Source organism: Saimiri boliviensis, chromosome 14 (assembly GCF_048565385.1).
Source record: "Saimiri boliviensis isolate mSaiBol1 chromosome 14, mSaiBol1.pri, whole genome shotgun sequence".
NCBI classification, from domain to species: domain Eukaryota; kingdom Metazoa; phylum Chordata; class Mammalia; order Primates; family Cebidae; genus Saimiri; species Saimiri boliviensis.
In genome coordinates, this window is record NC_133462.1 from 7609116 (window position 1) to 7632000 (window position 22885).

The 22885-nt window shown below is 58.5% G+C and overlaps 3 protein-coding genes across 5 annotated transcripts in view; all 3 read left to right on the top strand.

Annotated features, from left to right (window-relative positions):
- Positions 1–10204, top strand: part of LRRC4B (leucine rich repeat containing 4B) — a 48909-nt gene extending 38705 nt beyond the window's left edge. For both annotated transcript variants that reach the window (XM_039466244.2, XM_010351120.3), the window contains exon 3: positions 7719–10204. In XM_039466244.2, the coding sequence (XP_039322178.1) occupies positions 7719–9557 (1839 nt within the window). In that variant the 3' untranslated portion in view covers positions 9558–10204. The remainder of the gene's footprint in view (positions 1–7718) is intronic.
- A 2668-nt stretch (positions 10205–12872) lies between these two features.
- On the top strand, positions 12873–15441 carry ASPDH (aspartate dehydrogenase domain containing). The gene is made up of 7 exons (XM_003940401.4): positions 12873–13024; positions 13631–13775; positions 14037–14121; positions 14237–14386; positions 14468–14688; positions 14758–14912; positions 15273–15441. Exons 1-7 carry the CDS (start codon positions 12973–12975, stop codon positions 15314–15316), a joined length of 852 nt encoding a protein of 283 aa, XP_003940450.1. The 5' UTR covers positions 12873–12972; the 3' UTR covers positions 15317–15441.
- A 268-nt stretch (positions 15442–15709) lies between these two features.
- Positions 15710–20647, top strand: JOSD2 (Josephin domain containing 2). 2 transcript variants are annotated; one of them, XM_003940399.4, is made up of 5 exons: positions 15710–15932; positions 16600–16762; positions 19021–19146; positions 20072–20266; positions 20378–20647. In XM_003940399.4, the coding sequence occupies exons 2-5, from the start codon at positions 16617–16619 to the stop codon at positions 20475–20477; spliced, it is 567 nt and encodes a 188-aa protein (XP_003940448.1). In that variant the 5' UTR covers positions 15710–15932; positions 16600–16616; the 3' UTR covers positions 20478–20647. The 2 variants fall into 2 exon arrangements, with proteins under 2 accessions (XP_003940448.1, XP_010349420.1); XM_010351118.3 differs by having other exon boundaries at positions 16603–16762.
- Positions 20648–22885: the final 2238 nt, after the last annotated feature.

The window sequence follows — 22885 nt, forward strand, 5'->3', positions numbered from 1 at the left end:
AGTCTGTCATGAACTCGACCTTGCGTAGGGTGATGGGAATGGAGAAACCATCCCAACAGTCTCTACTCCTACCGACTCAAGGAGACAGATATGTGTAACCAAATTATGGTCACTGTGATAGAGATCTAATAAGACAGTGTGTGTGACTGGTGAGGGAGCAGGGGCCAAATAGGGCTTTTCCCAGGAAGGCAATTGGAATTTTCCAGAGAACAAAGAAGGGACAGGGCCTGTGCAGAGACAGAGAGGCTGGACAGAGTGTGGAAAGCAGAGGGAACCCCATACATGCCTCTACTCCCTCCTGAGGCTGGAGTCAAGGAGAGGGCAGCAGGGCAGCTTCTGAAGGGCCTCTGACACTTTGTAGAGGGTGACAGCCGTGGGCGGGCTGGGTGTCCGGCTGTGGCAAGGTCTAAAGTACATTTTAGGTCACTCTGACTGCCAGTGCAGAGGGAGAAACTGGAAGCCCAGAGATAGGACCAAGGGTTTTTTGTTGTGTTGATTTTGGGGACAGAGTCTCGCTCTGTCAGCCAGGCTGGAGTGCGGTGGCGCAATCGTGGCTCACTGCAGCCTCCACTTCCTGGGTTCAAGGGATTCTCCTGTCTCAGCCTCCCAAGTAGCTGGGACTACAGAAGTGTGCCACCACGCCAAGACACATGTTGGTGTTTTTTGTTTGTTTTTTTGGGGGTTTTTGAGACAGAGTTTTGCTCTTGTTGCCCAGGCTGGAGTGCAATGGTGCCATCTCAGCTCACCGCAACCTCCGCCTCCCGGGTTCAAGCAATTCTCCTGCCTCAGCCTGCTGAGTAGCTGGGATTACAGGCACGTGCCACCATGCCCAGCTAAGTTTGTATTTTAGCAGAGATGGGGTTTCTCCATGTTGGTCAGGCTGGTCTCAAATTCCCAACCTCAGGTGATCTGCCCACCTCAGCCTCCCAAAGTGCTGGGATTACAGGCGTGAGCCACTGCACCCAGCCAGGACCAATGTTAATGATCATTATCAGCTGAATTAACAATGAAAATATATATATTATTTCATGCTCGCCGTGTCCCACACATTTGCTATCTCATCCCAAGCACTCACTGTCTTGTCCAAGCACCACAATAACTCCATGGGACCTGTGAGGAAAATGGGCTCAGAGAGGTTAGGACACTTGCCCTTGGCCACACAGCTGGTCAGCAGCAAAGCCAGGATTCAAACCAAGCCTCAACCATCCCCCACGAGGCTGCTCAGCAAGCATTCTGCAGAAAAGAGGAGAGAGAATAGATGAATTCTGTTCAAAATAAAGAGACTCCCTATTTAAAGCAGGCCTATGCCACGTTTCAACAAAACCAGGCTTCCCTTTGCAGCAACGCCCCCATCCCACTTCGTTCTCAAGAGCATTATTAAAGTGATTGGCAGGGGACCCCACCCCCTCCCTTTGGGAGTGCCCCTTCATCTCCCTTTACACCCCCTTCCCTCTGCAGCTGGGTCACCTCATGCTGAGCACCCTGCAGCCTCAGGCCATCCGCTGTCATCTCGGTCCTCTGTCCAGAGGCATCAGGGTGACTTGGAAAAGAGATGCTGTGGCTGGAGCCCTAGCTGCCCGCCTCCTGGGGCCGGCAACCCTGCTGAGTCACTTGACTTCACTGAGCCCTGGTCTCCTGTCTCTGAAATGGCGTGTGATGCTCACCTCCGGAGCTGCCGGGGGAGTCAACAGGCACCTGCCGTGCTGCAGAGGTGCAGGGAGCTGCAGGCCGGAGGCGGGCGTGGAGGCTGCCGAGGCCTGAGTTCAAACCCTGGCTCTGCCACTTCCTTGTCGTGTGGCCTCGCTCAGCCATCTTCCTCCTCTGAAAAGTGAGCCTTTCACGCCTGTAATCAGCACTGTGGGAGGCTGAGGCAGGTGGATCAGCTGAGGTCAGGAGTTGGAGACCAGCCTGGCCAACATGGAGAAACCCCGTCTCTACTAAAAATACAAAATTAGCCAGGCATGGTGGCGCGTGCCTGTAATCCCAGCTACTCAGGTGGCTGAGGCAGGAGAATCGCTTGAACCTGGAAGGCAGAGGTTGTGGTGAGCCGAGATCGCGTCATTGCACTCCAGCCTGGGCGACAAGAGTGAAACTCTGTCTCAAAAAAAAAAAAAAAGGAAATGAACCTAACAACCCCTGCCCTGCAGAGAGTCATCCCCTGTGCCCTGTGCTCGCCTCCTGGTGCCAGTCCCCAATCCCTGAGCTGAGTGAATCTCATCTCAGCCTTCAGAGCAAGGCTGACCTTGTGATGTCCTTTCACAGACAACAGCCCCTCTCCACGTGTGTGTCCACCGGCCTGCTTTATCTCCTTTCAATCAATAAGCAATGGAGGAATGAATGGAGGCTGTGGGCTGGGTTCGAGAGGGTGAGCAGGAGCTTTCCAGATGGAAGAAAGGGAAGGGCGTCCTGAGCATAGGGAACAGCATGTGCCAAGGTGGAGTGCCTGGCAAGAGGGTCCAAGGACTGATCGTGGCTCTGAGTGAGGGCTGTGAGTGAGGGTCATGCAGGGGTCGGGGAGGCATGACCAGTGGGGCTTCCAATGCAGGCTGAACTTCCCAAAGGCACTGGGGAGCCCTGGAGGCATCCAGAGGAGGGCAGGTTCAAATGATAGCATTTTGGGTATGCTAAGTTCAATAAATGTCGTAGAGTTGATTTCACCTGCTTGGGTTTTTGGTTTGTTTGTTTTTTGATATGGAGGCTCATTCTGTCACCCAGGCTGAAGTACGGTGCTGAGATCTCTGCTCACTGAAACCTCCACCTCCTGGGTTCAAGCATTTTTCCTGCCTCAGCCTCTCAGTGAGTTGGGATTACAGGCGCTCTCCACCACGCCCAGCTAATTTTTTGTATTTTTGGTAGAGATGAGGTTTCACCATATTGGCCAGGCTGGTCTTGAACTCCTGACCTCGTGAACCACCCACCTCAGCCTCCCAGAGTGCTGGGATTACAGGCATGAGCTATTGCATCTGGCTGAGTTTTTTTTTTTATGTGGCTTCTAGGAAATTTAAAACTACACATGTGGGCAGGGTGTGGTGGCTCGCACCTGGAATCCCTGGGTAACATAGGAAGACCCTGTCTCTACAAAAAATTAAACTAAAAAAGTTAGCCAGGTGTGCTGGCATGGGCCTGGAGTCCCAGCTACTCAGGTGGCTGAGGCAGGCGGATCCCTTGAGCTCAGAAGGTGGAGATTGCAGTGAGCCGAGATTGCACCACTGCACACCAGACTGGGCGACACAGCAAGACTCCATCTGAAAGCAAACCAAACAGCAACAACAAATCACACCTGTGGTTCATGTTCTATTTCTATTGGACAGCACCAACATAACTTACTATAATTTTATGACTATGCCTAAGCCACCGTGCCTGGCCTCTCGCTCTTTTTTGTTTTGACGCATATACTCTGAAACCTGACTCTTCAGCTTCTTTGTGATGACACAGGATGCTGCCTGGGGTTCTCCGTTCCCACTCTTCCTACTGCAACACGGCATTCCCCAGCGTCTGTTCCCCCTAGCACACATCACTGTCAGGGCTTCATAAATGTGATCCGATGGCTGTGGGGCCTTCTGGGCCTCAGTGCACCCGTTATGGTGATCAGGAGTGAGGACTCCGTGAGATCCTGCCTCCCAGGCCCTGGCCCAGCACTGCCCCTCTTGTGGACCCTCGCCCCAGCCCTGACGGTTGGCAGCCCGCGTCCCAGGTCAAGAGCCAGGATTCTGGCACCGGAGGGCCTGGATCCAATCCCAACTCTACTGTCCAAGTCTGTGTGACCTTGGGCAAGTCACTGTCCCTCCCTGGGCCTAATTCATAATTGTTTGTGTGAAACCCTTGAGGCCTGATGCGTTTTGGCATTCTGATATTAGAAACGTAATAACAGCGTGGGTTTTATAACATTTTAGTGGTCTTGAAACATGGGAATTTCTAGAGTGAAATGTTTGGATAGTCAGGAGTGGGATCAATAAAAGCTTTAGTTTCACGTCGGGCGCGGTGGCTCACGCCAGTAATCCCAGCACTTTGGAAGGCCAAGGTGGGTGGATCACCTGAGGTCAGGAGTTCAAGACCAGCCTGGCCATCATGATGAAACTCCGTCTCTACTAAAAATACAAAAAATTAGCCAGACATGGTGATGTGTGCCTGTAATCCCAGCTACTCAGGAGGTTGAGGCAGGAGAATCGCCTGAACCTGGGAGGCAGAGGTTGCAGTGAGCCGAGATTACGCCTCTGCACTCCAGCCTGGGCAACAGAGTGAGTCTCCACCTCAAAATAAATAAATAGCTTCACGTGAGTTCTAATCAGGTTTTGCCGCTGAATGAGATTTGGTATCAAAGTTTGGAAGAATCTGGTTGTTAGCGCCTTATGAATTTTGGAATTGCAGGTATTAATAAGGTCGGTTAATAGTGCCTATCTCACAGGGCAGTTTGGAGGATTCAATGAGTTATTACCCACAAAGCGCTTAGAACAGTGTCCAGCACCAAAGATGTGTTCAGTGGCATTAGTTGCTAGTATTAGTATTTTTATTTTTTTATCTATTTATTTTGGTGCAGTGGTGCGATCACAGTTCACTGCAGCCTTGACCTCCTGGGCTCAAGCGATCCTTCACCTCAGCCCCCTGAGCAGCTGGGACCACAGGTGCACACCACCACATGGAGCTAATTTTTGTATTTGTTTGTAGTGATGGGGGTCTTGCTTTGTTGACCAGGCTGGTCTTCAACTCCTGGGCTCAAGCGATCCTCCCATCTCAGGCTTCCAAAGTGCTGGGATTACAGCTGTGAGCCACTGTGCCCAGCCTTTTTTTTTTTTTTAAACTACAGTGGCCAGCGAAGTGGCTCACACCTGTAATATCCCAGCATTTTGGGAGGCCAAGGCAGGCAGATCACTTCAGGTCAGGAGTTCAAGACCAGTCTGGCCAACATGGAAACCCTGTCTCTACTAAAAATACAAAATTGGCTGGGCACAATGGTTCACACCTGTAATCCCTGCACTTTGGGAGGCCAAGGCAGGCGGATCACAAGGTCAGGGGTTCAAGACCAGCCTGATCAACATGGTGAAACCCTGTCTCTACTAAAAATACAAAAATTAGCTGGTCGTGGTGGCTCGCACTTGTAGTCCCAGCTACTCGGGAGGCTGAGACAGGAGAATTGCTTGAAGCCGGGAGGTGGCGGTTGCAGTGAGCCGAGATTGCACCATTGCACTGCAGCCTGGGCGACAGAGTGAGACTCTGTATCAAAAAAAAAAAAAAAAAATACAAAATACACAATTAGCCAGGCATGGTGGCGTGCACCTGTAATCCCAGCTTCTTGGAAGACTGAGGCAGGAGAATAGCTGGAGCCCAGGAGGCAGAGGTTGCAGCGAAGTGAGATCACAGCCACTGAACTCCAGCCTGGGTTATAGAGCAGGACTCTGTCTCTAACATAAAATAAAACAATGTATCACTGTCATGGAATGAAATATCCCCATTCTAAATGTAGTTAGGGGAGTCCTGACAGTCACTTTCTGTCATGTAACCACCACCCCAATGTAGCACGTCAGTCACCCCAGAAAGCTCTCTCACGCCCTTCCCTGTCTGCCCCAGACACCCCACCCACCCATACACTCAGAGATGTCCACTTAGAACACCAGAGCACAGTGTGGACAGATCCATGACACTGGCTCCTTTGTGTTCGGCTTCTTTGCTCAGAGCAACCCCCAAGAGATTCATCCAGGGGGTCATCAGTAGCCAGGTCCCTTTCGTGGCTGAGGCGCAGCATCCCTCGCGTGACCACCTCTGGCAGTGTTTGCCCATTCACCTGCTCATGAGCATTTGGGCTGTCTCCAAGGGAAAAAATGCTGTGGAACACCCCCGTAGAAGCTGTTGCGTGGACATCTGCCTTCATTTCTCTTGAGGAAATATCCAGGAATGGAATAGCTGGGTCGGACAGCAACTCCAGTTTTAACTTTTTTTTTTCAAGATTTTTTTCGTCCTCAATCTCAAAATTATTGTTTTTATATTTCTTTTTAAATTATTCTTTGTAGGGACAAGGTCTCGCAATGTTGCCCAGACTGGCCCCAAGCTCCTGAGCTCAAGTGATCCTCTCACCTGGGTCTCTCGAAGTATTGGGATTACAGACATGAGCCACCGTGCCTGGCCCCAAAATTCTTTTCTTTCTTTCTTTTTTTTTTTTTTTTTTTTTGAGGCAGAGATTCACTCTGTCACCCAGACTGGAGTGCAATGTCACAATCTCAGCTCACTGCAACCTCCTCCTCCCGGGCTCAAGTGATTCTCCTGCCTCAGCCTCCTGAGTAGCTGAGACTACAGGCGCACACCACCACGCCGGCTAATTTTTGTACTTTCAGTACAGACGGGGTTTCACCATGTTGGCCAGGATGGTCTCCAACTCCTGACCTCATGATCCGCCCACCTCGGCCTCACAAAGTGCTGGCGTTAGAGGCGTAAACCACCACAACTGGGCCCCCCAAAATTGTTGAATTCAGTTTTCATTTATTTATTTATTTATTTATTTGAGATGAGAGTCTTGCTCTGTTGCCCAGGCTGGAGTGCAGTGGCACAATCTTGGCTCACTGCAACCTCCACCTCTTCGGTTCAAGCAATTCTCCTGCCTCAGCCTCCCAAGCAGCTTGGACTACAGGCGCATGCCACCACACCGGGCTAATTTTTGTATTTTTAGTAGAGACAGGGTTTCACCATGTTGGCCAGAACAGTCTCAAATTCCTGACCTCGTAATCCACCCGCCTTGGCCTCCCAAAGCGCTGGGATTACAGGCATGAGACACCACACCTGGCCTTGAATTCGGTTTTCGCTTTATAAGAGACTATCTCTTTTTCTTTTTTTTTTTTTTCTGAGACGGAGTTTCGCTCTTGTTACCCAGGCTGGAGTGCAATGGCTCGATCTCGGCTCACCGCTTGGGATTACAAGCTTGAGCCACCGCGCCCGGCCATTTTTTTCTTTTTTTAAGACAGAGTTTTACTTCGTTGACCACCAGGCTGGAGTGCAGTGGCATGATCTGGGCTCACTGCAGCCTTCACTTTCCAGGCTCCCACAGGCCTCCCACCTCAGCCTCCCTAGTAGCTGGGACAGCAGGCATGTGCCACCGCACCTGGCTAATTTTTTTATTTTTATTTTTGTATAGATAAGATCTGTGCTGTGTTACCCAGGCTGATCTTGATTTCCTGGGCTCCTATGATCTACTCACCTCGGCCTTGCAAAGTGCTGGGATTACAGGCATGAGCCACCCCTGTGCCCAGTCCCCCAAAATTCTTGAATCCAGTTTTTTTTTGTTTGTTTTTACATGGAGTCTTGCTCTGTTGCCCAGGCTGGAGTAAAGCGACACTATCTCGGTTAACTACAGCCTCCGCCTCCTGAGTAGCTCCCGGGATTACAGGCACGCGCCACCACGCCTGGCTCATTTTTATGTTTTTAGTAGAGAGAGGGTTTCACCATATTGGTCAGCCTGGTATTGAACTCCTGACCTCAGGTGATCCACCTACCTCGGCCTCCCAAAGTGATGGGATCACAGGCATGAGCCACCGCGCCCAGCCTTGACTCCAGCTTTCACTTTATAGGAAACTCATCAAACCATGTTGCAATGTGGTCACACGGTCTCCTGCTCCCAGCAGCACAGCACGGGAGATCCAGCCACCTGACCCCGCCCGCGCCCAGGGACCTTGGCGCTCCCCCCACTGTCCCATCAGTATCTCCGTGACTGATCCCTGTCTCCCTCTCCCCAGGTGATCCGGACGGACACGTTCAAGCACCTGCGGCACCTGGAGATTCTGCAGCTGAGCAAGAACCTGGTGCGCAAGATCGAGGTGGGCGCCTTCAACGGGCTGCCCAGCCTCAACACGCTGGAGCTGTTTGACAACCGGCTGACCACGGTGCCCACGCAGGCCTTCGAGTACCTGTCTAAGCTGCGGGAGCTCTGGCTGCGCAACAACCCCATCGAGAGCATCCCCTCTTACGCCTTCAACCGCGTGCCCTCGCTGCGGCGCCTGGACCTGGGCGAGCTCAAGCGGCTGGAGTACATCTCCGAGGCGGCCTTCGAGGGGCTGGTCAACCTGCGCTACCTCAACCTGGGCATGTGCAACCTCAAGGACATCCCCAACCTGACGGCCCTGGTGCGCCTGGAAGAGCTGGAGCTGTCAGGCAACCGGCTGGACCTGATCCGCCCGGGCTCCTTCCAGGGTCTCACCAGCCTGCGCAAGCTGTGGCTCATGCACGCCCAGGTGGCCACCATCGAGCGCAACGCCTTCGACGACCTCAAGTCGCTGGAGGAGCTCAACCTGTCCCACAACAACCTGATGTCGCTGCCCCACGACCTCTTCACGCCCCTGCACCGCCTCGAGCGCGTGCACCTCAACCACAACCCCTGGCACTGCAACTGCGATGTGCTCTGGCTGAGCTGGTGGCTCAAGGAGACGGTGCCCAGCAACACCACGTGCTGCGCGCGCTGCCACGCGCCCGCGGGCCTCAAGGGCCGCTACATCGGGGAGCTGGACCAGTCGCACTTCACCTGCTACGCGCCGGTCATCGTGGAGCCGCCCACGGACCTCAACGTCACCGAGGGCATGGCCGCCGAGCTCAAATGCCGCACGGGCACCTCCATGACCTCCGTCAACTGGCTGACGCCCAATGGCACCCTCATGACCCACGGCTCCTACCGCGTGCGCATCTCCGTCCTGCATGACGGCACGCTCAACTTCACCAACGTCACCGTGCAGGACACGGGCCAGTACACGTGCATGGTGACGAACTCGGCCGGCAACACCACCGCCTCGGCCACGCTCAACGTCTCGGCCGTGGACCCCGTGGCGGCCGGGGGCACCGGCGGGGGCGGCCCTGGGGGCGGTGGTGGTGTCGGAGGGGGCAGTGGCGGCTACACCTACTTCACCACGGTGACCGTGGAGACCCTGGAGACGCAGCCCGGAGAGGAGGCCCTGCAGCCGCGGGGGACTGAGAAGGAACCGCCGGGGCCCACGACGGACGGTGTCTGGGGCGGGGGCCGGCCCGGGGACGCGGCGGGCCCGGCCTCGTCGTCCACCACGGCACCGGCCCCGCGCTCCTCGCGGCCCACGGAGAAGGCGTTCACGGTGCCCATCACGGATGTGACGGAGAACGCCCTCAAGGACCTGGACGACGTCATGAAGACCACCAAGATCATCATCGGCTGCTTCGTGGCCATCACATTCATGGCCGCGGTGATGCTCGTGGCCTTCTACAAGCTGCGGAAGCAGCACCAGCTCCACAAGCACCACGGGCCCACGCGCACCGTGGAGATCATCAACGTGGAGGACGAGCTGCCCGCCGCCTCGGCTGTGTCCGTGGCCGCCGCGGCCGCCGTGGCCGGTGGGGGTGGCGTGGGCGGGGACAGCCACCTGGCCCTGCCCGCCCTGGAGCGAGACCACCTCAACCACCACCACTATGTGGCCGCCGCCTTCAAGGCGCACTACAGCGGCAACCCCGGCGGCGGAGGCTGCGGGGGGAAGGGCCCGCCCGGCCTCAACTCCATCCACGAACCTCTGCTCTTCAAGAGCGGCTCCAAGGAGAACGTGCAAGAGACGCAGATCTGAGGCTGCGGGGCCGGACGGGCGAGGGGCGCGGAGCCCCCCACCCTGGTCCCAGCCCCACCGGGACCCCTCCTTCCCACAGCCCAGCCCACCTTCTGGGACCACGCGGGGAATTGGGGAGAGGTGGCTTCCGGCCCCATGTGGGGCACGGACCCCCGGTGAGGACAGGGTGGGGCTCCAGAAGCGGAGTCTCCGGGGGTCCTCACCTCACCCCCGCCGATCCCTGGTGACGGGAGGGGACATGGGATCCAGAAGTGGCCCGAGTTCTCCTCACTTCCTCCTGGCTCTCCCGACTGTTCCCAGCCGCCGCCTTCCAGGGGAGAGAGGAGATTTTTCCAGGGGTGCCCTTTCCCCTCGGCCCCAGACACCCTCCTTTTACGGTTCAGTTTTTGCAGTTTGACGCCCATCCCTCCCTCCCACTCCTCCGCCCTTCGAAACGGAAGAGACGGACGTGTCGCCAGAGCTCCTGCACCCTGGCCCGTCCCTCCTGGCCGGCAGTCCCTGTCGTCGGCGGGGTGGGGGTGGCAGCCTCCACCCGCCCCAGCCCCACTTGCCCCACAGACACTTTTGATACTGAAGGGAGGTTTGCGTCGACTACCTGCTCTGTAATTACTTTAAAAAAAAAAAAAAAAAAAAAAAAAAAACAAAAACATGGAAAAAGTAAAAAAATATTTTTTTTGGTCATGAAAGCAGGGAGGAGAGAAAACAAAGTGAATGTGGGTGGGGGCGGAGGAGAGGCTGGAGAACCACCCTGAAGACCCGCCAGAAGGGCGGGCGCAGGGCACCTGCTGCTGGGCTTAGGCCCCTTAGCCTTCACCCTGGAGACCCCAGGGAAGGTCCGATTCCTTCCCCTCACCGAAGCATTGCCACACGACAGCCGAATCTAAGGCAGGGGCTTAGAACAAAGGAATCTGCTGTCCCTCAGTCCTGGAGGCGGGAAGGGCTCGAGGGGCCAGGAGGGCCACGCGCTCTGAAACCTTCGGGCCTCTGGTTGGGGTCGGGGAGAGCTTCCTGCTTCGCCAGCTGCTGGTGGCCCCAGGCTGTCCCGGCTGGTGGCTGGATCACATCACCCGAGTTGTCCAGGCCTGTCCTTGCAGCCTTCCAACTCTTCCCTCTGTATGCGTCTGTGTCCAACTCCCCGTTTTTTCTTTTTTTCTTTTTCTTTTTTTCTTTTTTTTTTTTTTTGAGACAGACTCTTGCTCTGTGGCCCAGGCTGGAGTGCAGCAATACAATCTCTGGTCACTGCAACTTCTGCCTCCCAGGTTCAAGTGAATCTTCTGCCTCAGCCTCCCAAGTAGCTGGGATTACAAGTGCCCACCAACCATGCCTGGCTAATTTTTGTATTTTTAGTAGAGACAGGGTTTCGCCATGTTGGCCAGGCTGGTCTCGAACTCCTGACCTCAAGTGATCCACTTGCCTTGGCCTCCCAAAGTGCTGGGATTACAGGCGTGAGCCACCACGGCCTGCCTAACTTCCCCTTCTACAAGGACAGAGATCAGACTGGACCAGGCACCTCCACCTCCAGTATAACCTCCGCTCCATCCCTGGCAAAAACTCAAATTGCCAAATAAGGTCCTGTTCTGAGGTCAGGATTTCTGCGCTTCCCTTTTGGGGTGACAGTTCAGCTCATGACAGGGCCTAATCCAAAGCATGTGTCTCCACTGCAGACCCCCTCAGGGCTGCTCTGGAGGAGGGGGTGATGAAGGGGAGGGAGGCTGAGTGGCGTGGGGGGAGAGGGAGGCTGGGGCTGCGGCCTCTGGGGCACAGGAGCTGTATTTCTGGCTTGTTCAGTGGGAGGATGGAGGGACGGATGGGGGGTGGGCCTTGAGAAGGCAGGGACACCACAGTGCCGCCCAGAAAGTAAGGGACAGAGCCCTCAGAGAGCAGGGAGCAAACAGTGGGTGGAGTTGGGCGGCGGCCGGCACAGTGGGCAGCTATTGGGTGGGTGGGGGGACAGGGTGATGATGTCTCTGTGGGGGTGGAGGCTGGGGCTCGCCAGAGTTGCCATCTCACACCGCTGGGGGAGGCAGCGGGAGTGCCAGAGCCATACTGGGCCTTCCAGTGCCTTCCCACGCTGAGGGGGTCTTGGGAACACACAGCCCCGAGCTCAGCCCCCTTCTCCCCTCACGGGGGCCCAGCCTGTACCCTGTACATGGCAGCTGTGGGCACTGTGGGACACTCAGGCCCCAGAAGGAGTCAGAAGGTGGGGATGGCAGAGACCTCCACGCATGAGGCCCCCCCGGCCCCTGCCCTCTTCTGGCTTTCTACACCTGGGCATCTTATCTCCCCACACCCGGGGCTCCTGGCTCTGAAAGCCAATTCCTCCCTTATCAGCAGCGGCAGCCTCTGGGCGCCATGTCGGGGTCCCGGGTCCTCTCTGTCTGCGCCTGTCTCCTCTCTCCGCCTGTCAGCTTGGGGCTCTCGCCACCCAGTGCCCACCCCCCACCCCATGCTCCCTTTCACGCTCTCTTTCTCTCCAGCCTCCTTCCAGCGCCAATCCTGGTTGCTATGGAAACACTGCAGCGGGTACCAGGTGGTGGCTGGGGGCAGGGAGCCTGCACTGCCGCAGCCTGCGCCATTTCCGATGCCAGGCACCCTCGAGGCACAGTGGCTGGGGCTCACGGTGGGGGCGCTTGGCCTCCCCAGGCCTCACAGGCTTCTCCTGGGCTGATGTGAGCTGGAGAGCGGGAGGGATGGACGTGGGAGTGAGAATGTCACATGGAAGGCAGCTGGTGGCACGATGGGGGACAGAGTGAAAGGTGGCAAGTCAAGGTGAACTGAAGGATGATCAGATCTGAGGGAGGCTGTGGACGGGGGTGGAGGCTTTGGTAAGGGGACCCGTGCTGCAGGGCTAAGGAGGTTGGGCCCGCTGAGGCAAGGGCACCGAGGAGAAGCCGCAACCAGGGCTCCCACTGCCTCCGGAAGAGCTGGGGGCACGGCCAGGCTGAAGCTTCCCTCAGACCTTGGCTGCTTGAGGACGAGGAGCGGAGCTGAGCGCAAAGGGACAGACAGAGCCCAGATCCCTGTCACCATCTCTTCTCCCCACCCAAAGCAAGATGCAGTTTCCATGACAACCTGGCCAGCCAGAGATGGGGGCAGGGGACTGCAGAGGAAATTTTCCACACCAGCAGAGAGCAAGGAGGGTGTGCTTCGGGGAAAGGGGCATGCAGGGCTCCCAGAACCCCCGGTCACCATGCTCACCGCGCCAGGTCTGGGAAAGGGGTCAGAGAGCAGGGAAGGGTTCTCCTGCCTCCACTCCAGCCGACCCACACCCCCACCCTGGGTCTGCGGGGAAGGGAGAAGGCTGAGCCCAGAGGCTCAAGGGTCAAATGTCCAAAGAGCAGCAGCTTCCCAGCCTCATGCAGTGGGCAGCGAGCAGTCCAGGGAGCCCAGGCCACAGACCACCACACTCAGGGCCATGGCCGACAGGGGACCACGGAGGGTGGGCGTGGTGGGCTACGGCCGCCTCGGTGAGTCTCTGACCATCTTGGGCCTCCTTTCCCAGGCCGCTTTCTAAAGCCCCCAAGGCTCTCTGCCCTCCACAAACACAACTTCTGTCTCTGTCCTCCCCTGGATGTGTCTCTGGGTCTGCCCACCGCACCCCACCCTGGGTCTCTGTCTTCTCCATCTGTCCCCTTCTCTCTGGCCCTCTGTCTACCCCACTGGGTTTCTGCCCCTGCCTCCGTCTCTATCTCCCCGATCTCTGAGTCTCTGTTCCCACCTTCTCTCTCTCTCTCTCTCTCTCTCTCTCTTTCTCTCTCTCTCTCTCTCGGGGTATCTGTCCCCACTTCCTCTCTCTCTCTCTCTCTCTGGGTCTCTTTCCTCCCCTCCTCTCCCTCCGGGTCTCTGTCCCCTTCTCACTAGGTCTGTCTCCCTCTCACTCTAAGTCTCTGTCCCCTCCTCTCTGGGTATCTGTCGCCCTCTCTCTGGGTCTGTCCCCCTCTCTCTGGGTCTGTTCCCCCCCGCCGCCGGGTCTCTGTCCCCCATTCCTTTCTCTCTGGGCCTCTGTGCCCCTCTCTCTGGGCCTCTGTCCCCTTCTCTCTGGGTCTCTAGTCCTCTGCTTTCCCTCTTCCCAGGACGGTCCCTTGTCTCCCGCCTGTTGGCTCTGGGACCAGAACTTGGCTTAGAACTTGTTTTCGTCTGGAATCGTGACCCAGGACGAATGGCAGGGAGCGTGCCCCCTTCCCTGCAGCTCCAGAACCTTGCTGCCCTTGGGGAAAGGTCAGTGACCGTGCCATGGGAGAGTGGAGCTCCCTGAAGCTCCTGTCCTGGCCCCCTCAGCCGTTGTGTGATTGATCTCAGGGACTCCCTGACCCTCTGAGCCTTGGTTCATGCAAATGTGAAACAGGATGAGCCCATTCATCGCATTTTGCCTCCCAGGCCAGGGAGAAGAGGGCAGCCCTCAGTAGACTAAGAGAGAATCTTGGGGAGAAGAGGCCTAATACCTCTCCAAGACCCTCTGCCCTCTTTCCCCTCTCCCAGGCACCCTGATCTGGTTGTGGAAGTGGCCCATCCCAAAATAATCCATGAATCTGGGGCACAAATCCTGCGCCATGCCAATCTCCTGGTAAGCCCCGCCCCAACCATTCACGCAGAGCCCTCCCCCTTGCGTCTTAGTCTTACCCTACCCTAAAGTAGAAATCCTTCTCTGACCTCAACCCTCCCTCTTTCGTGCACCCCAGGTGGGGTCCCCATCAGCCCTAGGTGACCAGACCACAGAGCGGCAGCTCTTGGAGGCCTCGAACCACTGGAACCATGCCGTGTTTGTGGCCCGAGGGGCTCTGTGGGGCACTGAGGACATCAAGAGATTGGATGCAGCTGGGGGCCTCCAGGTGCGGGTCTGCTGGGCTCCCGAGGAACTGGAGGGGGCCTGCAAAGACCCTACTCCCCCTGACCCGGGCTCTTGCTTCCAGAGCCTGCGTGTCACCATGGCCACACACCCTGATGGCTTCCGGCTGGAGGGACCCCTGGCTGAAGCCCACAGCACCGGGTGTCGCACTGTGCTCTACGAAGGCCCTGTCCGTGGGCTCTGTCCCTTTGCCCCCCGAAACTCCAACACCATGGCGGCCGCTGCCCTGGCTGCCCCCAGCCTGGGCTTCGATGGGGTGATTGGGGTGCTTGTGGCTGATCTCAGGTGAGCAGAGCTGAGCAGGGGGTTGGGCCAAGTCCAGGGTAACCAGACTGACCGCCCTGCTTGCCCCAGCCTCACGGACATGCACGTGGTGGATGTGGAGCTGAGTGGACCCCCAGGCCCCACGGGCCGAAGCTTTGCTGTGCACACCCGCAGAGAGAACCCTGCAGAGCCAGGCGCGGTCACCGGCTCTGCCACCGTCACGGCCTTCTGGCGGAGCCTCCTGGGTGCGGCCAGGCCCCGCTCCCCTGGCCCTGGGCTCCTGTGTCTGCAGAGCGTGGGGTCCCAGGCTCTGGCTAGTCCTGCAGTTCTGGTTCTGTCCCTGTTGACCTTTGCTTCTGACCTTTATTTCCTTAACCTCCTCTCTCCGCAACTTTGAATCCTGGCACTGTAGATGTTTCCATCTCTGTCCGTGAGTTCTCTGTGCCCGCCTCTGTCCGGGACTCTTGTGTGTATGTGTCTCTGTCCACCCCCAGGGCTCTGTCCTGCTTTCTCGGGGGTCTTCGTCCACCGCCGCCCTGGCCTGTCCCTTCCTCTCGCCACTGCCTCCCCCAGGTGTCTGTCTCATCTCCCCTCTCTCCCCGCAGCCTGCTGCCAGCTCCCCTCCAGGCCGGGGATCCATCTCTGCTGAGAAGCCTTCTCCCTCCCGAGGCGAGATCATCTGACTGGCCTCCCACCACCACCATCCCACTCCTGCCCTGCCCCACTTCCCCAGGATCTCCCTTCTGACTCAGTAAAGACCACAGCTGCCCGCCCCTCCGCCTCCTGGCGTCTCTGGTCCCTGTTTCCCTTCTGTGACGTCACGCTGCGTCTGCGCACCGCGTATGACGCCATCACAAGGGGCGAGCACCGCGAGAGCGCGGCGCCAGGAACCTATCGCGAGAGCCTACCCACTATATTACCCAGAATCTCCGCGCGGCAGTGGGCGTGGCCGTACGCGAGGGAATGGCGTCTGAGGCGCACTTCCGGGAATTGCCTCGGGGCCCGACCAAAGTTGTAGTGTGGCGTTTTCTAGGCCTGACAGCGGACTTCAGGGCTTCGCGGCCTGGGCGTTCCTTGTGGAGCTAAAGCGTCCCGCGGGGACCCACGGGAGTCGCAGTCCGGCGTGCGGGGACCGCCGGGAGCTGTAGTCCGTCCCGCCTGCCCAGTCAGCGCCGTGCTGCCCGCCCCGCACTGGGAGCCCAGAGCCGCCGCCCAGGACGGGGATGCGGAAGCCCCCGGCTCGGTGGAGTGGAGAGGCTGGCGGGGTGAGGGGCTTTGCCAGGCAAAGGGCGAGCGCCGTGGTTGGGGTGCGGGTCGGTGAAGGGCTCCATTCCTCGGTGTCCGGGGACGGGGCCTGGTTGCCGGGAGATGGGAGGAGGCACTCCTGTTGCTTAGTGACTGGGGAGGGGGCCCCCGTTGCCAAGTGACAAGAGCAGAGAGCCTCGCTGCTTCCTGACCGGGGAAGGGAGTCTTCTGTTGCTAGGAGACCAGAGGGGACCCTATCACCTAGAGACAGTGGAGGAGGACCCTCTATTGCTAGGTGCTGGGAGGACAGACTGTTACCTAGTGCGGCGGGAAGGGGGCTGTGTTGCTAGGGAACCGCAGAGCGCCCCGGTTACCTAGGGACAGGGGAGGAGGGTTCCTCTGTTGCTAGGTGACCATGATAGGGACCCTGTTACTTAGAGACGTGGTGGGGGTGGTTCTGTGTTGCTGAGGGAGCTGAAGAGACAGCCTTTTTCGTAGGAATACGAGTAGGGGATGGAGGGACGCGTACTGCCAGGAGACTGCCAGGGAGCGGGGTCAGGGGTCCAGGGTCCTCCCGGGCTGCCCCGAGCCCCAGCTCAATCAATGGCGGTGCCCCAAAGGCCTGCTGGGAGGTCGAACCTCTAGATCCCGGGCCCCTAAGGACCTTCTCCCCCTCCCAACCCCCAGCAGGAGCCAAGGACGGCATGTCCCAGGCCCCAGGAGCACAGCCGAGTCCGCCCTCTGTGTACCACGAACGGCAGCGCCTGGAGCTGTGTGCCGTCCACGCCCTCAACAACGTTCTGCAGCAGCAGCTCTTTAGCCAGGAGGCTGCCGATGAGATCTGCAAGAGGTGACCGTCACCCACCCCAGCCCCTGGAGCAGGAGGCGGCACTGAGCCTGGGGGCTTGCTTCTGCCCCCACCCTGCTCACTTGCCTAAGCTAGGCACTGGGGAGATGTTGCCTCCTGTGCCTGTCTGTCCCTGTGGCTTCAGCCCCAGCCAGGCCTCAATCCGGTGGTTCTTTCGTTTCTTTAGAGACATCTTGCTGTGCTGCCCGGCTGGCCTCGAGCTCCCAAGCTTAAGTGATCCTCCCACCTCAGCCTCCCCAGTAGCTGTGATCACAGGCTCACCCAGCTTCAGGGTCTCTTATCTGGGCCCCGTCACAGCTCTCCAGTCCATTCTAAACATGCCCCGCCCTGCTCAGGGCCCTCCTCGTAGCAGACGCTGAGCCTGCCTCTGCAGCTTCAGCCCTCACCGACCCCCTCAAACCAGACTTCATTCCACTCCCCTGGAGGCCCCACTGTGTGGCCTCTGGGCCTCCAAGTACTTCTTTCTGCCTGGCGTGGCTGCCTTCCCTGCCAGCCTGGAATGTTCCTCTTCACTGTTCACCATGTCAAACATCACTCTTTAGCCCGGCATGGTGACTCACGCCTGGAATCCCAGCGCTTTGGGAGGCCGAGGTGGGTGGATCACGTAAGGTCAGGAGTTTGAGACCGCTCTGGCCAACAGGGTGAAACCCTGTCTCTACTAAAAAAAAATTTTTTTTCTTTTTGAGACGGGAGTTTCGCTCTTGTTACCCAGGCTGGAGTGCAATGGCGCAATCTCGGCTCACCGCAACCTCCGCCTCCCGGGTTCAGGCAATTCTCCTGCCTCAGCCTCCTGAGTAGCTGGGATTACAGGCACGCGCCACCATGCCCAGCTAATTTTTTGTATTTTTAGTATAGACGGGGTTTCACCATGTTGACCAGGATGGTCTCAATCTCTCGACCTCGTGATCCACCCGCCTCGGCCTCCCGCAAAGTGCTGGGATTACAGGCTTGAGCCACCGTGCCCAGCCTACTAAAAAATGTTTAAAACATTAGCTGGGCGTGGTGGCATACGCCTGTAGTCCCATCTACTCTGGAGAATTGCTCGAACCTGGGAGACAGAGGTCTCAGAGAGCCAGCCACAAAGCAAGACGCTGTCTCAAACAAACATAGGACTTAATCATCTCACTCCCTCATCTCTGTCCCCAGGACCCTGGCCCCAGCTCAGGCCTGACCCTCTCCTGCCCACCCTGCCCGGGACCTCCAGTCTGTCCCCTCCCTCAGTCCCCACGTGACGCTAGAGGGTCTTTCTACACCCGGAGATAACCCTGCCTCCTCTGCCCCTTGCTCGAAGCCTCCTGTGGCTCCTGGATATCCTAAGAGTCCCAGCCTCTCAGACTGATTATTATGGGGAATATTCATCTCTGTCATTCAGAACAAGGACCCATCAGCTCTTTCATGCCAAAGCCATGCCGGAGACCCTGAAATGACTGGTTCACGAGTGCTGGCCTGAGGGAGGCGAAGGAAACACACACACAGGAGCCTTTTCCTCCTCTGCCCTGCTCTCCCAGGGCCCAGATAGGGAACAGATGTGCAGCTGTTCAGGGGCAGGGCCCAGAGACACACGTGCTGGCTGGCAGAAGAGCCTTCCTGGGCAGTGGGGGGGTGCCCCACAGGGGATGTGGCTGGGGCCAGGGGACCAGGAAGTGGGGGCTGAGGCTCTGAGGTGAGGCCACCAGGGCCAGACCACGCAGGACCTGGTGGGACTCCGTCCTGGGGAAAATGAGGCAGCAGAGTGGGCTGTGACGGGAATGGCGGGGCGGCCCTGTGGGAGGAGCAGGCAGTGTTCAGTCGGGGTGATACAGGCAGTGGTCGTCATTGAAGTGCTCAGTTCACTGGGGTGGCCTAGAGAGGGCCTTGACCCAGCCCGGAGGTCAGGAGGCTCCTCTCAGAGGTTGTGACATCTGAGGCGGGTCTTGATGGACAGAGGAAGGGACTGGCCAAGGGATGGGGACTTTGTCCAGGGACACTGGGGAGCCATGGGAGGCCTGTGAGCAGGGGAGGCCCAGGGCCCCGGGGAAATGGCCTGGAGGGAGAGACTTGGGGCGGAGACAAAGCCCTTCTGGGGCCTTGGGGACAGGGCAGAGTCAGGGCAGGAGAGACGGGACTTGAGGGTGGATGAGTTGTGGGGTCTGAAACAGGGAGAGTCAAAGGCCGAGGCAACTTGTGGCTCCTGGGACCCCCATTTTGTGAGGTGGTCTTTCCAGGGTCCCCAACTCAGCTTTGGCCACCCCCACCACCAGGTTGGCCCCAGACTCCCGGCTGAACCCTCATCGCAGCCTCCTGGGCACCGGCAACTATGACGTCAATGTGATCATGGCCGCTCTGCAGGGGCTGGGCCTGGCTGCCGTGTGGTGGGACAGGAGGAGGTAGGCCCCAGAGCAGCACAGCACATGCCGGGCCGGGCACCGAGGGCGCCCTGTAGTGTAAGCCTGCTTCGGGGGAGGCAGGGAGGGAAATGCGGCTGGGGGAGGTGGGCGTGGACGTGGGAAGACTGGTGCTGACTGGTTGGTGGGGGAGAGCCGGTGGTCGATGGGCTGAGATGCTGGGTGGATGATGGTTACCGGGTGAATGCTGCGTGGGCGGTTGGATGTGTTGGATGAGGGGTATGAAGGGATGGGTGTTCGTGGGCCGTGGACAGCAGACAGGAGGCTGGGGAGTTGGGTGGATGAATGGGAGGTTTTGATGGCTGCCTGGCCAGTGGCTGGTGGATCGGGGGCAGATCGATGGCAGAGTGGGTGAGGAGTAGGGGGCACGGCAGGGCTGCTGTTGGGTGATGGCTGGCTGCATGGGTGGGGAGCAGTAGATGGCTAGCTGGGTGGTGATGGTGGTGGGTGGCTGGCAGGGAGGTGGGGCAGGTGTGTGTGAGGGCTGGAAAGTGGGCGCATAGATGGGGGTGAGTGTGTGAATCATCGTTGGGAAGTTGGCTGATGGCTGGGATCGGTGGGGTGGGTGGATCGTGGGTGGATCCTGGGTGGCTATGTGAGGAGTGGAGAAGGTGGGTGGGTGGCTGGACAGACGGGGTGATGGTGGTTGGTGAAGGACAGATGTGAGTTGGGTGGGCTGTGGGTAGATGGGAGGTCTGGTTGGGAGTCTGCGTGGGTGGGAGGTTTGTTTGAGTCGGCGGTGAACATATTAGTGTCAGGAACCAGGGTGACTGATTAAGGAACACCCCTGGCTGGGCTCAGGAGGCCCCCCCACCGCCACCAGCCTGGGCCCCACATGCTCCCCAACATTTCACCAGCACACAGGCGGAGCAGGCCCTGACGGCGGTGTCCCCCCCTGCCCACACAGGCCCCTGTCCCAGCTGGCCCTGCCCCAGGTGCTGGGGCTGATCCTGAACCTGCCCTCGCCCGTGTCGCTGGGGCTGCTGTCGCTGCCGCTGCGGCGGCGGCACTGGGTGGCCCTGCGCCAGGTGGATGGCGTCTACTACAACCTGGACTCCAAGCTGCGGGCGCCGGAGGCCCTGGGGGACGAGGATGGAGTGAGGTGAGCCCCGCACAGGCAATTCCGAGACCACAGGCTCCATCCTGAAACCCCACTCCCCGGAGGGAATGCCACGGCTGGCCAAGCCTCAGTCTCCCCATTTCTCCCACCCAGGGCCTTCCTGGCGGCTGCACTGGCCCAAGGCCTGTGTGAGGTGCTGCTGGTGGTGACCAAGGAGGTGGAGGAGAAGGGCTGCTGGCTGCGGACAGACTGACCACAGCTGACCGTCCTGCCTACGGCACGGTTCCTCCGCATCTTCCTCCCGTGTACCCTGCGTGCCTGGGAAAGGCCTGCAATCATGGACCCGGGGTAGGCCCATACCCTCCCCACAGCCCTGCTCCCCACTGCCGCTGCTGCCTCAATAAATCTGCTGATTTGCTGCTGGCCTGTCCTATGTCTGACTGCCCCGCCCTTCTGGGGCCCTTCCGCTCAGTGACTCCCACTTATCTGAGCAGCCAGACACCCTGGTGGGCGGGGTGAGAGCCTAGGACCCCTCCTGGTTCTCTGCCACCTCATGCCAGTTCCTCACCACTGGGCCTCAGTTTCCTCATCAGGGACACAGCAGAAAACAACACAAGTCCGTGCCCCCTGGGGCTCACACTCCTCCCATACAGGAGAGAGGCCAGCAGCAAACAGGTTCCATCTCCTGGGTTCCACGGGGGTACTTGCAAAGGAGAAAGCAGGGGCTACTTCTTTATTTGATTGATTGATTGATTGATTGATTGAGGCAGGGTCTCACTTTGTCACCCAGGCTGGAGTGCAGTGGCTCAGTCACAGCTCACTGCAGCCTTGAACTCCTGGGCTCAAGTGATCCTCTCGCCTCAGCCTCCCAAGTAGCTGGGACCACCACACCTGGCTGCTTTCTTTACACTTTTTTGTAGAGATGGGATCTCACTCTGTTGCCCAAGCTGGTCTTGAACTCCTAACCTCAGGCAGCTGAGTCTGCCTGCCTCGCCTTCCCAAAGTGCTGGGATTATAGGTGTGAGCCGCCATGCCTGAGTTGACTTCTGGACTCTGGATTCTATTCCACTGATTGGTAGGTGGTAGAACAGCGGCCCCAAAGCTGTGCACACCCTGGCCAGATGTAGCGGCCATGCCTATAATCACAGTGCTTCGGGAGGCTGAGGCCCATAATTATGAGACCAGTCTGGGCAACACAGCCAGACGCTGTCTCTACAAAAAAATTAAAAATAAGTGGGATGTGAGGCCAGTGGCTCACACCTGTAACCCCAGCACTCTGGGAGGCCGAGGCACATGGATCACCTGAGGTCAAGAGTTTCAAGACCAGCCTGGCCAACAAGGTAAAACTCTCTACTAAAAATACAAAAATTAGCCAGGTGTGGTGGTGAGCGCCTGTAATCTCAGCTACTTGGGAGGCTGAGGCAGGAGAATCCCTAGAACCCAGGAGGCGGAGGCTGCAGTGAGCCGAGATCACACCACTGCACTCCAGCCTGGGTGACAGCGCAAGATTCTGTCTCAAAATAATAATAATAAATATGATTTCTGAATGTCCTGTCCTAGTCCCCAGAGCCTGTGAACAATGCCGTGTTACACAGTGAAGGGGAAGTGAGGGTGCAGGTGGGATTGACGCTGCCAGCCAGCCAACCTTGAGACCAGGAGAGTGTCCTGGATCCCCTGTGGGCCCCACATCATCACAAGGGTCCCCACAGCAGAGGAGGGACACCCGTGCAGACCAGCGGAGTCCGTCCACCGTCCCAGCTTCCACCCAGTGGGAGACCCAAGAGGACACCAAGCATTCCTATCCCAGCTGTGGGGGCTTGTGCGGTGTCCCCACGGGGCACTGCAGGGACCAGAGGACAGAGAAGGAACCCTGGGACAAGCAGGTTGCATAAAATGGGCGAGAGACAAGACCAGCCACGAAGACTGCAGAGGGCTCTGCGGAGGCTGGCGGCGCAGGGGAGGGCGCTCCGGAATTGGAAGTCACCCCATGAGACCTGGAACGCTGCGGCTGTTTATCACCGGAGTTATTTGAGGAGGTGAGTTATTTGAGGAGGTGACAAAGGAGGAGGGTGGATCCTGGCCAGGAACCCAACCAGGCGAGACCTCTGAGGGCAGCCTGGAGCTGCAGGCAGGGAGGGGCAGGTCAGCTCTGGGTGCAGAGACCCCTCTGGGGCTGCAGGGACAGAATGGAGGGGGGACGAGAGGCCAGGAGGCCCACAGGGAGGCTAGGAGGGGTCTAGAGGGGTGAGGCGGGGCTTGAGCCAGGCCCCTGAGGGTGATGGCGAGGAGGGTCTGAGCCTGGGGGGGCCCTGGAAGGTGAGGAGGCAGGAGTGAGTGGAAGGTGCCCAGGGGCCTGGCTAAACCCGGTGACACCCACTAGGCACCCGCAGAAGTGGGGGACTCAGGTGCAGGGAGGCAGGTGTTCCCCCACTTGGGGTGTGTCCCTCCAGAAGCAGGCCATGTGCCATGGCGGGCAGTTCAGGCTGCCCGTGACACCCCGGCAAGGTGGAGCTGACATCCCATAGGACGCACTCGCAAAAGCCCTGGCCACGCAGGGAGCAGGGTGTGGCACGCTCTGGTCTGCAGGTTTCCCCAAGGTCAGAGGGCGGGCTGTAAGGTGAAAAGTTCACAACAGAGGGGACACCCCAACTCCAGGGTGAC

Coding starts and splice junctions, on each gene's coding strand:
- JOSD2 (XM_003940399.4), top strand. CDS start 16,617: ATGTCCCAGGCCCCAGGAGCACAGCCGAGTCCGCCCTCTGTGTACCAC. Junction 19,147..20,071: donor GTGTGGTGGGACAGGAGGAG/GTAGGCCCCAGA, acceptor CTGCCCACACAG/GCCCCTGTCCCAGCTGGCCC. Junction 20,267..20,377: donor GGGGACGAGGATGGAGTGAG/GTGAGCCCCGCA, acceptor TCTCCCACCCAG/GGCCTTCCTGGCGGCTGCAC.
- ASPDH (XM_003940401.4), top strand. CDS start 12,973: ATGGCCGACAGGGGACCACGGAGGGTGGGCGTGGTGGGCTACGGCCGC. Junction 14,387..14,467: donor ATGCAGCTGGGGGCCTCCAG/GTGCGGGTCTGC, acceptor TCTTGCTTCCAG/AGCCTGCGTGTCACCATGGC. Junction 14,689..14,757: donor GTGCTTGTGGCTGATCTCAG/GTGAGCAGAGCT, acceptor TGCTTGCCCCAG/CCTCACGGACATGCACGTGG.